This window comes from Stegodyphus dumicola, chromosome 6 (genome assembly GCF_044657685.1).
Source record: "Stegodyphus dumicola isolate Sdum_Otavi_A_Nest chromosome 6, ASM4465768v1".
Taxonomy (NCBI): Eukaryota; Metazoa; Arthropoda; class Arachnida; order Araneae; family Eresidae; genus Stegodyphus; species Stegodyphus dumicola.
In genome coordinates this window covers 221403412-221421352 of record NC_140773.1, presented here as the reverse complement: position 1 = coordinate 221421352, position 17941 = coordinate 221403412, and the positions used below count along the sequence as shown (strand labels likewise).

The 17941-nt window shown below is 33.1% G+C and overlaps 1 protein-coding gene across 8 annotated transcripts in view; it reads left to right on the top strand.

Annotated features, from left to right (window-relative positions):
• LOC118195845 (sodium channel protein para-like) overlaps positions 1 to 17941 on the top strand; it is a 401580-nt gene that overhangs the window by 298413 nt on the left and 85226 nt on the right. For 4 of the 8 annotated variants that reach the window (XM_085819569.1, XM_085819566.1, XM_085819568.1 and 1 more), the window contains 6 exons: positions 1264 to 1439; positions 7163 to 7337; positions 8915 to 9076; positions 10967 to 11147; positions 11266 to 11381; positions 14044 to 14224. In XM_085819569.1, the coding sequence (XP_085675695.1) occupies positions 1264 to 1439; positions 7163 to 7337; positions 8915 to 9076; positions 10967 to 11147; positions 11266 to 11381; positions 14044 to 14224 (991 nt within the window). Of the gene's footprint in view, positions 1 to 1263; positions 1440 to 7162; positions 7338 to 8914; positions 9077 to 10966; positions 11148 to 11262; positions 11382 to 14043; positions 14225 to 17941 lie in introns of all 8 variants that reach the window. The other 4 variants (XM_085819567.1, XM_085819570.1, XM_085819564.1 and 1 more) reach the window with 1 other exon arrangement.

The window sequence follows — 17941 nt, the reverse complement described above, 5'->3', positions numbered from 1 at the left end:
AATTATTGCAATTCTGCTGCATGAGGGAAGGTGGGCATAATGAGCAATGTGTAAAAAAATGACGAATTTACCTATATTTCAGTATAATAAAATCCAGTATCAGTCACACAGTTTATTTATTACATATTTTTAATATTTCAGGAAGTTTTGAATAACCTATATAATTAGTCAATAATTGCCGCCCAGTCGGGAAGGTGGTTAGTAACTCTGATTATCGTACCGAAGGATCCGGGTTCGAATCCAGGAGAAGTCATGGATTTAAATTGTCTGTCCCTTCGTAGGAGGCTACGATGGCCCACCTGTTTATGTGCCTTCATAATAAAGTGACCACCGCTTCCGGCCTTAGTAGTGGCCATCGCTTACAATGGCTAGTGCCCACCATTGGGAAAAACAAAAAGTTAATAATTTGACTATGTGCTAATGTACAGTCTCTTAACCCAAATTAAATGATATTATGCTATAATTACAAATATGCTGTAATTACAAATTGTAGACATAAGATTACATGTATAAGTTTTAATGAAATAAAACTTCAGTTGGCATCCAGGTATCATTTTGTTAGAGTATCGGAAAATTTTTAACTTAATTGTAAGCATAGATTATTAATTTAATTATATAATCTATGGTATGTATATAGTATTTAAATACTTTCCTATAACATACTTTCTTTATTACTTTTTTTTTTATTTATTTTGTTTTTATTTAATTCAACTAACTTTCTTTTTACTTACTTACTTACTTTCTTTATACTTAAATTATACCTTTTTTTAAATTTAAGTAATTTCTAATAACTTACCTTTTACTTTCCTATAACATACTTTTCAAAAATAACTGGGAATTATCTTATACATTACATCTTTTTGACTTGATTTCAGTTTTATGAAATATGTTATTTACTTATTTTGTAATGGTAGCCTATTTTAGATAGGCTACCATTACAAAATAGGTAGCCTATTTTAGGTAAGGTTTCTAGTATTGTGCTTATGTTTGAAAATTATAAATTACATGTATCTTTTACTCAAATAAATGCTATGCAAGTATTTTGGGAAAGAACTTTTCAGTTGATTATTTATATGTAATTTATTTTGTGTATGAATTTTTAACTTTAATCCTCCTCCTATTAGTATACGAGTATTATTACTTACATATTAATAGTCAGTAATATATTATGAATTACTTTATACTAAGAAAAGACTAACTGAAAACATTTAAATATATGAGTATAACATTGATATATTTCTTTTCTTTTTCTGTGTTTTTCAGTTAAGGGTATTCAAATTAGCAAAATCTTGGCCTACTTTAAATCTTCTAATTTCTATTATGGGCAAAACCATGGGTGCTTTAGGAAATCTGACTTTTGTTTTGGGCATTATCATCTTCATTTTTGCTGTAATGGGTATGCAGTTATTTGGAAAGAACTATGATGAGAAGAGCTATGTGTAAGTATTGGTACTAAGTATTTTTGGATATATACTAGTGATGCAATTTTCATTAAATTTTATTCTAACACACGAGACTGTGAATATCTGTGAAACTTCATGTTTATTTTGTGATATCTTTTCAAATTGTGATATTTAACAGAACCCTTTATTCAATGACTTGTTTTTAAACAATTTTGATTAAAACAATTGAACTTAATTTCATGTTATAAATTCAAACAGTATTTAACGATCACATTCTTGCTATATTAATGCTATAGCTTTAAATATCATAGTAAACATAAAATTTATGGCATAAAATTCTAACAACTTTCCTGGGAAACTCAAAGTCTACAAGGCCAAGAAATTTGAAATTTTGGAAATGAATAGCACTTTGATACACATGGGTGATAAAATATATTGTTGATGGAACATTATGCATAATCTAAAGTCACATGCAAAATTTTCAAAATTCTTTGCAATTATAGAAATGTATGCATCAAAGGTGGATCTGGGGCATCCACCTCCTTAACAGGGTCATTGCTTGCTTCATTATTTCTTTCAAATATATATAAACGATTGTATATTTGATATTACTTTTTGACACCAAGAACTTTTATTTTCTTTGCTTCTTCTTGAAGATACCCTTGAGCGTAATGCAGTCGAAAATATAGTGATCCAAGTCATGAGTTCCTTCTGATGTGCATAATTTGTCATTGCTGAATCAGAAGCGGAGGAGGCATTCAACGAATGGCCCATCGTGAACTTAGCAACACAATTGTAATATTAATATTATCATCTGTATTCGTTCTTTTATCGGCGAATTTTCGCCCTTCTTCATTTATGTAAACATGGACCCAGTATGTAGGTGAGACGCATAAGTTCTGCGATAGAGAGCAATGTTACTGTCTTTGTAGTTTTACAAACTAATGAATTCTTGCTTTGGGAATTTTGGTATTTAATTTACGTGCAGACTGCCAATGAGTCTGAATTAAAATTCATTTTAAATTTCTGGTCACGTGCATATGAGATGATTCGTTGCAAACCTACAAACTCTGCCTCAAAAACAAAATTATCATTATGCAAATTATCCTATCTGGCTTCTATCCTGATATCAATATATGGTTTGTTTTCTAATGATATTAATGAACCAACAGTCGATATTATCCGCTTTCCTTCTTTATAACTATCTGGGATGATCCTTATCCCCCCTTGCAAATTAATATCGTATAATTCATGTATATATCAAATTCTGTCGGTGGCAGGGCACATGAGGTCCAAATCTTTTTGTAGATACTATCATTTGGCCCAAGAGCTGATTTTTCTGCCTAAATTTTCACCCGTGTTTTGCCTTTGGAAATTATCGAAAAAATAGTGATAAGCCAGGCAGAACGTCCAGGACTTTTGGATGTAAAATTTATACCCTTGAGTAGTATTGTGGTCCGTTGGTATTGTGGAGGTTAAACACCGAGGCTTTCTGCCATATCTAAAACAAGCTACACCGAATATATTATTAGTACACTGAGTCATGCATTAGCAGCATTTAGTCGCCCAAAATCTTGGTGAACGCTTGCATGCTTCACTAGATTATGCCATTCAGCAGCAAATTTTAATTTCCAGAAATCTTAGTGAACGCTTGCATGGATCACTAGATTATGTCGTCAGAGCGGACCATGAAATCAAAAGGAATACTTTAAAAAAGAGATAATTTGTTCAACTTTAGCAAATAATGGTGATTATAATCATTTACATTGGTGATCTTAAAAGTTCATGTTTGAATCGATTTCATGCGTTTTTTTTTTTTTTTTTTTAGCTTATATGACTAATTTATTTGCCAGACTTCGCGAAGCCAGTTTAAAGCTACAAGTCAATCAATTAAAATTAATCAAAACTACAAATATAGTACTTGATTTTATTGTAAAACTTTTTCTGTACAAACAAAACTGGGGAGAGAAGAATGCTCTCAATTTACAAATCTTTCAGATTTGCAAAAATAAGATAAAAATTTGTCTGCTTACTGTGAACACTTACCTGACTTTTCATTCTGACCTGAGCCATAAATTAGAATACTTTCTTCACTCGGTTGTTTCCGATTGTGTGTTGCATCTTTTGCAAGGCCAGCCACAAACTCAGATGAATCTATACTAATACAGGAGCAACTTAATTATGCACAAATAAGGTGCGGAAAGCAATACTTGAACAAGGATACACAAATTCTGGTTACAAAAACAGAATCGAATTTTATACGCTGCTTTATGTCTCAGTGTAGTAAAGCTTTCTTGTAACTTCCCATCTAGTAGATCGTAGATTTAGTGCAGTTATAAACCTATTAGTGCAATCATTACGAAACAAAGAAAACTACTGGACATTAGTGCTTAAATTAGTAAGGACTTATGAATGCTACTCACAAGCATGCTGCCGAACATAAATAATCTCGTATCATCCAATCTGATTCACTCATCTTATGGGAAAAAGAATAATGTATTTTTTTATTTTAAAACAAAAATTATAATTAAAAAATATTACTTTAAATATAAAAATGTTTAATTTATATTATTTTACTTTTACATCATCATTTGCCATTCAAGATATCAAAATTAAATTTGTAATTTTTCTCTTATGCAGTTACGTAGAGTTATTTCTCTTGGGGTTTCATGGCCAGGATTTTACTATAAAAAGGAGTCTTTTAGGAGTTTTGCTATAAGAGTCCATAAATTTAGGAACCACTACTTTAAAACAACCGATGTCAATTAATATTTCAGACTGTTCCTCTATCATAAGAGATAAACGCTTTTTCAGTGCTCACGAAAATAATTATGGTATTGTAGAGTTGTAAGGTATTTCTCCCGCCTTCTTAGCATGCCTTCGTGGTGTAATGGTCAGGACGCTGGACGCGTATTCGAGAGGTCCATGGTTCGAGTCCCGGTGAGGGTATTGCTCATTTTTCATCTTTTCTACTTGTAAATAATCTAATGACTCTACAGTGGCGCCCAAACTAAAAGGTAGTGAATGATGATTCTCCACCACCAGGATTTGGCGATTGGGTCCGCTAAAATCCCAGTCGAACCTTTAAAAAAGGGGAGTATATAAGATATTTCTCCTGCCTTCTTACCATGCCTTCGTGTTATAGTGGTCAGCACGCTCGACGCGTATTCAAGAGGTCCGTGTTTCGAGTCCTGGCGAGGGCATTGCTCATTTTTCAGCTCTCTTGTTTCGAAATAATCTAATGACTCTACAGAATCAGAAGTTTTTTAAGGAAGAGACGTGAAAAATGTGCAGCATCCTCGCCGGAATGTGAACCTTCGACCTCTAGAATAAACGTTGAGTATGCTTCCAGTTATCCTTGGAGGGCAAAATGGCACTGGGGATTAGGAGATCCAATCGCCAAATCCTGGTGGTGGCGAATTATCGTCCACCAGCTTTAAGTTGGGGCGCCACTTGTCATTAGGGTTTTTGAACAGGAGACGGAAAAAATATGCAGTGCCGTCATTGGGACTCTAACCTGGACCTCCCAAATACGCGTCGAGTGTGTTTCCAGTTACACCACGACGGCGTGCGGAAAGGAGGGAGAAAATACCTTATGTACTCCGCCTTTTAAAGGACGACTGGGGATTAGGGGATCCAATCGCCAAACCCTAGTGGTGAAGAACCATCATCCGCCACATGAATAAGCACCATTTTATAGTATGGTGAACATAGTTCCTGGAAGAACACTATCTGAATAATTGGCATATTTACTTATCATTCGATTCCAAAGGATCGTTATCGTTTTCGTGAAAAAATACCACTTTTATAGCCTCGGTTGCATAAGGCAAGTGTTCGAAATTTCAGCATGCTGTTGAAGAGTGTGCTAAGCATGTTAAGAAATTGAGTATGAAATGCCGTGTAACATTGTTATCTATACTGTTCGGACCTGAAGCTTTATCTATCGTAAAATTTGATGACATTAGCTATTTCCGAAGTCCATGATAGTAGTTTGTCATATGCTACGACAAATTGTAGCAATTTCATCTCCTTATATCGTTAAGATACAGACTGCTTTTTGTATATGATCATGCTGAAAAATATTGGTAAAGATATGAACATGATTTGCCTCTTTAACCATCTGGAAGAATCTCTGCTATTCAGTACGGAAAATTGTATCGTCTTGTGCAGAATTTTTTTCATGAAATCTTTCGTATTGTAAATACTCATTCCTTTAATAAGTTATCATATTCTTTTCAAATGCGATTTATTACCATTTCTTTGAGTTCAAGATTTTGATATGCCTGGCATTACATCTCATAGCCTTGGTTCTCCAGCTTCTTTCTCTCCTTGCATTTTCTCATTTTAAGGATTGGGTGTATATCATATGCATTGGATGCCTTATATATTTAGATCACATATTGCGTATCTCTTAAATGCCAATCCTGAAAATGCAGGAAGAGACTTGAAGAAGCTAAATTATTGCCCAGAAGGCCTTTTCCATCTTTGGTCTAAGACGCCGCTGGTCCGTCAGCTTATGTGTATTTTAATTGGGAATTAGTTCCTGTTTTCCATTAGACGTTTTATTTTAGAATGTGTGCTTTATATTGTTGGAATACCAGTTAATTTGTATTGAGTTTACATATTACAATGAACTTCCCAACTGCAATTTCGTGATTGCCTTGTGGATAATTGCGACACAGTGTGCAAATTGCTATGGACACACATAATGAGGTGTGCAAACTGTTATGGACACACATAATGAGGTGTGCAAACTGTTAAGGATACGAAGTTATGATGTATCGAAGTGGACAAGTAGTATTTACTTGAACAATGAACTTAACAAAAGTGTACTTGGAATTTATCAAAAGTTAACTTAGAATCCAGTTTATATGGACATTGAATAGCCTACCCAACATCATATACTTTGGGCTATGGAACTATCAACTGCCTGAACTGATGTGACTGGCTTACTCTGTGGATAACTGCAAGAATAATACGGACACACGTCACTAGGTGTGTAACTGATAAGAATATGAAGTTATGACGTATTGAAGAAGACATAGGTTTAAAAACTGGTTAATATATAAGTTCCACTCTCCACAACATAGATCCTATCCATGACAATGTAATTATTAATTGATCGTATATTTATTTTTCATACGGATTATTATGTAACAATTATTGTATAGATGACATTGTCAATTTAGCATTGTAATATTACTATCATTGATTCATTGAATGCCGCTGGCGGTGGATGGTAGATTCTTTTCCGTCGCATGGACATATAACTCTGATTGGTGTAGAACCTTAGGTCGGAGGTCCATACGACTGCGTTTCGGTCCGTCAGCTGTACTGGACATAATCAACAGGTTAGAACTTAAAAATTCAGCGATATTCGGGCCACTCGGATTTTTCCTTTGTTTATGCACCCTGTCTATCTCATGCGTAGGAGTAAAATTTGTAAAGAATATAACAAAATGCCAGAATACCAAATGTAATTGCTGCATTGTTTGTTATTTGTGTGCTTTATTTAATCATAATTTGACTGCATTCGTTACGTACGATTATAAAACTAGGGAGTTTTTGAATGAATTTTCATTGTTGCTTTTAATACATATAATGAATAAATATATCAACTTTTTAATGAAAAGAATTTAACCTTACGGAAGCTTCGATTAATTGATTAAAATAAATAAGTTCCTATATTCAGTATGTTTGATTTTATGTTCATTGTCTAAAAATATAAGATGATTCATATTTTTTTCACTATTATTTAGGTTTCCTGGTGGCAAAGTTCCAAATTGGAATTTTAAAGATTTTATGCATTCTTTTATGATTGTGTTCCGGGTCCTTTGTGGTGAGTGGATAGAATCCATGTGGGATTGCTTGCTAGTAGGAGGCTGGACCTGCATTCCTTTTTTCCTATCTACAGTAGTAATTGGCAACCTAGTGGTATGTAAATTTTGTGTAATATTATTTCATAATAATTAGTTTCAGTTACCTGGTTTAAAGTAATCCATTATGAAAGTAATTTAATGTAACTACACCATTTTAAAACGGTTAATTCGTTATTTTAGCAATAAATTGCAGACTTGAAAAATTTGCAAATTCTTTTTCGCATTGTATGTCTTTAGCACATTTTTCATGAGCTTGTAGGGTTTATATTTATTTTAACTAACATTTATTTTAAGTTTAAACTATCTTTCCTGTCAAGCCTTACTTTTCCCTGGAACTGCCAATGCCAGAGTATGTAAATTTTAGTAGAACGCGCAAGGATTCAAATTATCAGCGGAAGTATTCTGTTAAATAGAAAGGAAACGAGTTCGAGTGTGCTGTTCTTACTTCACGAGCGCGGAGGTAGTTAGCCAGAAATTGAAGAACCCCGCGTTTCGGCCTGTGTGCTTGCCTTGGAGAATTGTTATTCGTTCAACGTGATATTCAAAGTTTGCTGAATTAGCAGCGGTATTGTAAAACGCGGTGAGGTTAGTTACTTTTAGAGAGCCTCGTAGTTAGAGTCTTGTTATTATTTCTTTTCAGGTTCTTATTTTTATTTTACCGCCGGATCGGCGTAGTTTGTGAGCGTCAAGAGCACGCAATTGTAACTTCTTAAGTTGAATAAAAAGGGACTTAAACCCTTAGCAAGACTGTCTATTTTCCAGTTTCAACAGTCACCTCTTGGTTGCGTGCAAGTTGGAGGCGCGCAACTCTACAAGCTAATCAGGCATACGAATTATATCGAGTTGAAAGGTTACTATAAAGGAAAATAGGTTACCATAAATTAAGAATTTCCCTAAGTTGGCGCTAATAAAGAATGTTTGGTGCAAACTGAAAAAAGTGCGCCGAAACAATTTTTTTTAATTTCGAAGTTTTTCACCAGATTTTACAAAGCTTAATACTTAGGCATAATTTGAGTCCTAGAATCGAAGTATGGAAAGCAGTCGATGTGCTATTCCAGAAAAAGTCCGATTTTCTCCCTCAGAGTAACTTATGTTAGAACAAAACTATATATAAATCTAATATGTATTCTAAGTCGCACTTTCGAGACATGGAAAAAGCAAATTAAATTTCATCAATTGTCCCAGAAGAACGCAAGATATAGAACCGTCTTTTTTTTTGTGTGTGTTTGCAAATAGTATACTATTTTCTTAATAATACATCGCAAATAATCTTTTTTAATAATCTTCCTTTTTCTATCGCAAATGCTCAGTTAACTGATTGCGACAAAAGGTTTAATTACTTAATGAAATAATTTAGATAAAGAGCAAAAGTGTTAAGTTCTCTTTTATTGCTGTTATGCATCCTTAAAATGCAGTTGAATCGCTTAAAATCTCGTAGTTCTACCTTATAGTTCTCATTCAGTCAGGTTGGATGTATGCTTGTACTTTCCATGTGACATTTTTTAATTCAAAGGTTTTTTTTACTCAGAATTTATTGAAAGCTTTTCGTGACGCTGACCATAACCGATCTTTAGATGCCCGAAAAAAAAACCTATAATTTTATTTGGACGTTTAGTAATGTTTATTTTTTAGGTGCTGAACTTGTTTCTTGCCTTGTTACTGTCCTCTTTCGGAGCGGCTAATTTATCTCAAACTCCTGCAGATACAGCCGATACGAAAAAACTTCAGGAAGCAATTGACCGTTTTTCCAGAGCTAGCAACTGGCTGAAAAAGTTTTTACTTCAAGTGTTTAAGGTGATATTAATTATAACTCAAATGTTTTATGTGAATATGAGTTCTGTTTTATGAAAGAATATCACTGAAATAATACTGAAGTATTATTTCAATGATCAAAGGATTTAAATAATTAAATTTTTTATAATTAATCATAATTAACTTTTTGAAATCATAATAAATTTTCATTTTTTAAACATCATATTTAATTTTAATTATTTTTTGAAATCATAATTAATCATTTTTTGAAATTTTGATTTCAATGAAGTTTCCAAAACTACAAAATATAAAGAACCAAATTTTTATATATAACATGCATATGTAACTTATAAGTCTAGATATGCTTGTTCTAATTGTATTTATAGATCCAAATAAACAAAAGTGCCTATGGTAAAATTTGTTTCTATAACGTAATAATAAAGCATTTTGAATTCAGTTTTTATTTCCGAGGTTTCATAGTGGCCTGCGATTTTATATAACAGTAATAGCCTGATTCTAACTTGATATTTGATTTAGGTTTGAAAAGATTGATGATGTTAATAACAGAGGTTAAAGCTTTGACTATCATCAAAGAAAAGCATGCATCAGTTAAAACTGTCTTCAGTTTAGCTACCAGCATTTTTTTTTCACTCACTGTTTTTATTTCTGAGGCTCACTTGTGGTGTTTCACTGTAACTAGAATTTTGTACATCGCTTTTTTCGCCTACTTCCTTATAAGCTATCGGATTCAAATTTTGTACACACACTGTTTATTGATGATAATGTAATGTGGTGAAGAGATCTTTTCAAAATTCAATTTAAATTGTTTTTTATTAAATGTTTAAAGGATTTTTCATGCGTATCTTCGTTTAACGAATAAACTCAGCATGCCAGCATTTTACCAGCTGCACCATCGAATAGAGCAGAAAAAATATCATTTCAGAGAAATTTGTAATAAAATTTGTAACTAAATTTTTGAATTTTAGTCCATTTTTTAAAATAGCTCGATTTCTTAAACTATTTGACTTTTATGATTTGTATTACATTTTTTAATTGTATTTTATTTTTTTTTTAAAAAAAACCTCAGCACTCTCAGTTTGACTCAAGAATATCATCAGTTTAATGTTAATATCGAGCAAAAAAAAATAATAAATGCCGTCAATGTGTGAAATGTTATACCAAGAACATGCATTGCATCTCGTGTTAGATAGTTCACAATGATTGCCAGATTGACCAAGAGGTTATATTCACCTCTACTTCTCCTTGCTTTTGGTGTCCGTCACTAGATGCTTTACCCAAGAACCCAAAATTTATATACACTAAGGACTTAAATACATTCTAAAGGATCTTAACGGTTTATAAAAATTGCATGCCCAGCAATGCTTTTAAATGTAATGGGACTCTGGTTGTAATCAGTATTAAAGGCATCTGCCAGAAGGCACATCCACATCGCATAGGCGTATGATACTACTATAAAAAATGGTCATATCGCGATCACACCATGGTCATATCGTGGTCATACACGTTATTATGGTCATACTGCGTTACGGAACAAACAGAATAATTTCCAAACAGAGTAAAAGCTATATTACAAGCAAATCTAGAAAAAGATATTGGAAAATAAAATGACAATAAAAACTCATTGATATACTTGAATTAATCTTAATTTTATAGCAAAACAAGAAATAGTATATAGTACGATTTTTGAGCTCCTTAACTTTAACCAAGATTGCTTAAATTTATGGTAAAAATGATACTCAGATAATAAATATAATGTAAACTTACAAGTGATATCAGTATTTAGACTGTTTTATACTCATTATTTTTATGTGGTCATGTTTGCTATGTTACATCCAAGTTCAGTCGTATAAAATAAACTATTTAATTTCCTAAATTACTAATTACTATAGCTACCCTTTTGCTTTATTTCAGTCTATCCGTTTGAAATTCACCAATCAAATAAGAGATCAAACATCAGATATGAGGGAAGAGCTTGGGGATGCTACGGATGAATACGTTGCTGATGGTCAGTTGCCAATGCTGGAAAAATTTTCAAAACATGTTACTGATTTAGAAGTAGTTATAGGAGACGAAATGGAAATAGCTATACAAGGTACGTATTTAAAAAAATCTATAATTTATGCATTGTTAACTTACTTAAAAAGATATTTGAAATAATAAATTAAAAGAATTCTTACAGGTTATATTGCTTTCTTTTTCCCATTAAGCAGGAAATGGACAAGCAGTTCAAATGAAGGATTCATATAACTCTTTGAGACCAACAATGAATTGTGTTCCATTAGGTACGAAGATAGAAAAACAGCCTCTTAAAGTTAATAAGGAAAAGGTAAGAAAATTATGTTGAGAACAAAATGCAGCATAACTGTAAAAAATTTCTATGTTCGTGCGCTTTCTGACACACATATCTTTTACGTATAGTTTTGATTACAAATGAGCAGATTCTAGTTATTGTAAATTAGTCCTGACATTAAATTAAAATAGATAATGTTTACTAATAAAAACCAAGCACCATTGTAATTAGGAAGAAATTTGCTTTCCTAAAGCATAAAATAGCAAATGATACAATGTTGGAGCCACATGCAGGCCAGCATTCACATTCACAAAGATTTAGCTTGCTTAGATAATGACTTTATGTCTTATCCTTACTAACGCTTTTAAAATTCTATTAACTTAATTCTGAATTTTTGTTGCTACTTTTCATGACAGATGGCGCTACTTTCCTGTTCACTTTACTGCAGTAGGGTAGACATAGGATAGTCACGTGCGCTACTTTTCAGTCTTGCAAATTTTCTTGCTCCTGATGAAGAGGAACCTGTTTGCCTTCGAAATCGATCAAGTTATTTGTTTAAACCTACGGAAGATATAGGGATGTTTCTTCACTGTTAGTTTACCCAGGTGTACAACACAGCCGAACCACCTGACTGCAGGGTTTTCAAATGGCGCCTAGTCGCATCCTAAATGTGTTCGATTGGTGAGAGATCAGGAGAGGACGGTAGCCAAAAATTCATCTGTCCACCCTGCAAAGCCCGTTGGCTGATGCGATGAGCAGTGTGTGGTCAGGCATTACCTTGCTGATAAAGAGCACTGGAAGCAGCTGCAGCACATCATCCACGTACGGATAGGCCGTCATAGTGCCCTGAATACGAATTACAGGTGACTTGGAATCGTACGCAATTGCGCGCAAAACATGATGCCTCGTTGTTGCGCGGTGGGGCGTCCCACAATTGCTATCGGATTGGACCTGTCTCCACATCGATGCCATACTAGTACGTGGCGACTATCATTGAAAAAACAGAGGCGTAACTCACCTGAAAACATGACCATTGTAACAGCTTTAAATATTTTTATTAAAATCTTGTAATTTAAAATAAATAATTTAAATGGATGAGCAATGAAGGTATATGTTAACGGCAATGTTTGAAACGCAGGCTCGAGAGCCACGTACGGCTCTCGCACGAAGAATGTTATTTATTTTATTTTTAAATGTTAGAATACGTATTTCTCTTCTTATTTGTATGTCGCCATTTTGAGTGTTAAATAAAAGTTGCTGTGTTCCATCAATGGAGTTTGCTTCAAATTTCGAAAGACGTATCACACCGTGCGCCATTCCGTCGTCCACATCGCTCAATACTACTACTTTGCACCATTGCATTATGCACTCGGCACCATTGCAGACGATGAAGTCTATGATGTGGGGTAAATGGCAGTCTTCTTAACGGACGCCACGAGTGCAGGCCACTACTTCCAAACGACTGCATATGGTTCCGGTCGATATGGGAACATCCAGGATGTCTTGAACATGCTGCAGAATAGAAGGAGAAGTGGCTTGCAAGTTTGCCACCGCTTGTCGGCGGATGCGTCAATCCGCCGACAAGTCGGTGCTGACGTCACTCTGGCTGCACTGGCATCCTCGAACTTGCCACATTTCTTGTTCCAGTCATCGTTGCCACAGCCGGTGCATTGTGGACACGTCTAGGTGTGTGTCAGATGAGATTTGCCGTACAGACCAATCTGCCCTTCTCAGTCCGATCACCATGCCTCTTCTAAAATCTGTCCGCTGGAACTGTCTCCGTTGACGACAACCTGGCATTTTCTGCTTATACACATGTCTTCTGAGACAAGAACCAATTTTCTACGATAATTTCCCTAGCAGAAGTAACGGCATGAAAACTGAACATTCTGCAGGTTCCTTCCCTTGTATCTTCTTCAAATTGCGCTGCACGTTTCACATCATCCGTATAACTTAATGACGTACGTCTATTCTAAAATTTGCATAATTTTCGGGCCACTCCTTCCTTGTGTGGCATTTTCAATGTCGGGAAGTGTATAATGTAGTCGGTATTAAATATATGCTAAATTCAATTAACATTGCATTGTTAAAATTTTGATTGCTGATTTGAAAAAAAAAATTGCACCTGCGAATTTTACAGAGGCGTGGAATGGAAATATAGAGAAAATTTGGCATGTCATTTAAGAAAATGTCCGACTTAATACATACGTCAAAATACATACGTTCAAATAAGGCTATATGTAAATCTGAGAGTCTTAAGTCGTGCTTTCGAGACTTAAGAAACACAAGTTGAATTTCGGCAGATTAGAACGAGAGAGATAAAACTGTCTTTCTTTTTTTTTAAAAATCTTGTTCGAGTCGGTAAAAAGCAATACAGGTTTCTAGGTAATATGTGTCGCAAATCACGACTCACTTTTTAAGGATATTATTTAATGGAATACCCAGGTTCAGTTAACATTATTTTTAAATCATTATTTAAACTAATTCGCATAATAAAAACAGAATATCTTGTGACATTATAAGTAACAAACATTTATGAAACAGAACATAGTGAGAATCTTTTAAACCTGGCGCCTATCTGTCTGTGTGACGCAAATAGCCAAAACTATTTGACGAACATATATACACAAGAAAAATACTTGTATAGCAGATTAGTAATATGATTGTTTTTGCATTCAAATTTTCTGCTGTTTTCCAGGAAAACGAACAAATGGGCAACAACAAAGTACATCCTTTAAACGATGACGAGAAAAGTAACAAATCTGATATAATCGAAAAGGGTTTAGTTGTTGCAAAAATTCCTAAAGAGGCAAGCGATCTATCTGCTGATGATGGGGAAGAAAAAAAGGACAGCAGTAAGGAGGACACTGAAAATACAGGTAATAATAATAACTGTACTGCTTTGACTTTGCATGACATATTGAAGTAATAATGTGATATTGAGGCAATAATGAAAATATCATCAATGACGTGATATTCTCAGATTGCTGACATTTAAAAAAATTACAAACTCAGAACTGTGAATATGTGAATAGTCTTCATTTTAAAAATCAGTCTTGGAATATGATTTTTTTTAGTTGTTCAATTTTCTGTTGATTTCTTTTACTGAAAGTTATCATTTAAATAGGCATCTATAGAGGATTTATGTGTGTGTAATGGGAAGGGGAGAGAAGTTGTAAACAACATCAAAGAAATATTAAAAAACATTACTGAAAAATGTTTTAATTACTCAAGTTAATTGTTAAACTATAATTCAAATCAATTTGCTAAATTATCAATATAAAATGTGGAGATTTCACTTAATTTATTTAACAGTTAATTTGTATTTTAAAGCAACTTTCGTTTTGTTCTTGTTTTCAACCCACACTTTTTTTGCCAGAATGTTAATGAGTTAGCACGCGTGTTTTCAACTGAGGTAGAAAGAAGTAGTATTTAAGGGAAAGTTTTGGACGGTGATTTTAGAGCGTGTTATGCCTGCTTGAAGGCCACGTAGCTATCTTTAATTTGCTAGTCATTAGATATCTATGACGTTGACGACTTCCAACAGAAGCATTCATTAAAAGATGAATGCAATATTTGCATTTCTAGTGGGCTTGGATCAATAATATCACCTCATGATGGCTTTGAATGCCCCGTTCTTAATTATCTGGAGCGAATTTAGTATTCCAGTTTTAGATGACTCTTAAACTAATCTTCCTTTCACTTTGATTTAAAAAGAATCTGAGAAAACGTAAAATGTCTAAACTGTTATTCAAGATTTTTTTTTTGGGGGGGTGGAATTTTATTGAGAAAATGAACCTTAAGATTGAAGAATTTTAATTGTGTATTTATCTTTTACTAAATGTTACTTTTTTATATTTTTAATAAATATAAGTGTATTTTTGAAACTTGGGCTCTTAAATTTGTTATTCACTAAACGTATATTTCGCATTTTGATTTAATTAATAAATTTTAAGTAAAGTTTTTTCCCTTTTTATTATTCTTATGCGAAAATTCGACAGACAGAAGAACTTTCTCGCTCTTTACAGTATTTAATTTTCTCCTTAACAGAAGATTGCTCCGTTTAATTAGGGACTCTATTCACAAAATCGAGTGTGTGCTTACTGTTTATATTTCATTTTCTCCTAAATAAACGATTGCTCTATTTGGCTATAAACTCTATTCATAAATCGATTCAACATCCACACGTTTAACCATTAATTTGTATCGTATTTTTGTTACATTTTTTCTTAGTTAAATTAATTTAACAAGTGAAATTTCAATTTTAAAAACCACTCTTGAACTTCTCACAATTAAGTCGCAAACATTTACCAACTTCTGATAAAAGTTTGGAAGTCTTAGCGACTTCTGACAATTACGTCCGAGTCCTTGAAAGCAAGATGATGCAAGATGTTAGGATGTATTGTATTTGCCCTTCAAGGTTATGTAAGTTAATAAACCTATATGGAACTCTGTAACTGAGCACAACTGCTATGAATAGTTGTGCGCCTCCCATTTTGGTTGCAATCGGTTGCCCCAAAAGCATATATATATATATATATATATATATATATATATATATATATAAATTCACTCTGTTACCCGGCTCGGTGAACTCAGTTTTTTAGTTCTTATATATTGGTAAATGTGTATTGCTTGCTTTAAAAGTGATTGAATTATGTTCTTATGTTCCAGTTAAAGGTGCCTTTAGTTAATCTGCATTGCAATAGTTGTAGAATTATCAAAAATTCAAATATTATAGATTATAATATTAATAGTGAATTAAGTCAGTTTCTGTACCAACTTCAATGTCTTTTTGCCGAGTAGGACCAAACGTAAACTTTTAGTTTTGTGTAACGAAAAATGTATATTCCTGCCTGCTGGCAGAATTGCTTGTTTTTGCGTAAAATCTGTAATTTTAGTTCTAAAAAAAAATTTTTTTAGCTGTATTTGGTGTTTTATGTTTTTTTGTATTTTACAATTTGTAGGGAAGATGTTTTGAGTTTTTATATATTTTAGCCTAGCCGCGAAGTCAAAACTGAATTGAGTGAATGAGAAATATATCTCTAATGGAATTCGAGGAAATAAATTTAAAAGAAATACAGCAAAAAATATGTGTTTAATTTAGTAGGCCATTCGATTAAGTCATGTGGTGTCCACATCAGATTTGTTTTAAATATGAACTTATCAATATGGATGTTACACACGTGCACTTTTAAAGACATTCATTCTATAGTACATTTTGCACTAGTTCCAAACTAGTTCGTTTTTTTTTTTATTATTTTTTTATTTTTATTTTTATTTTTAGTCCAAAGGGATTTGAATTCCGAAGGACTATTAGTTTCGTTTTGGCATTTTGCGTCGGACGGATAAATGTCGGTTCACTTTTCAAACTGTTGCCATAAAATGTTAGAGTCCTGCATTATATTTGAAGAAATTAAATAATGAAAATCTGCGTAAATGTATGTATATTTCTCACATTGTCATAAAATAACGGTATATAGAGTCATCGAATTTTGAATAACGTAATCCTCCAACGAATATGAGCATGTGGAAGATCAAATTTGAAATTTGAAATTTGTTTTATGATCGATTTCCTATTTTTTAAAACTTTGACGAATTTTTGATTAACAGACTCAAGGATTTCAAAGCGAGCAATGGCAACGTTGTGCAGAAAAAACATTTTTATCTCCAGCGCGTGAGTCTCTGTATCGGAAATTCTAAAGATATGCTCGTTTTAAAACTATTTTGCGATATTGCTGTTGCACTGGATCTTATGGTTTAAGTGCGAGGAACATGATATTTAATAAAGAAAGGTAACACACAAAATGTTAAAAAACGCCCCTTTGGACGTAATTTAAAATCTGAAACATTTCAGTTTTTTTTTTTTTTTTTTTTTTTTTTTTTTTTTTTTTTTTAAATTTTCGTATGCCTATTGGTCTTGTGAATGTCCAGAAATTATTAACCAAAGCTATCACAAACCCTTTTCCGATTATAAATAGGTTTCATGGGTTATTCTTTCCATAACATGATCTTTATTTAAAATACGATAATTATTTCTACTTTGATCATATTTGTAGGTTATTCAGAGAAAACGCTTTGGAGGTATTGAAAGCAGCTAGCTTGTATATAGAGCTTTTATAAATTGGTTTATTGAATTCATTTTGATATGCAGCAGTGATATCATCACCTTCTGCATATGTAGCAATAGCTTCTATTTTATGTAACTGTCTGAAATTTAAATAACAGTTCGTTATAGCTTGTTCTTCCACTATAGTGTGCTTTGATGTGTTTGCTCTTGCAATAAAAGGGATTCCTTGCAATTTCAATGGCTGTTTTAAAACCAGCTTGATGACTACTACTAATTTGATTCTGTAGTGATTTCTAGTTTCATATTCATCATATTTGAAAACATAGGGTAATATTACAGATATTTCTATGTGGGGCGAAAGCTTAGCAGTTAGCAAGGCCCGGTGATTCCTAATTTGCCTAATTACCTGCTTGAGAATTGAAAATTTTTCATCACAATGGAAAATAGGTAAATTGGTATTAATTCCAAAATTCAAAGCATCTCGGCGAGGTTCTCCAGAAATATATCGTAAATGCATACTTCCCTT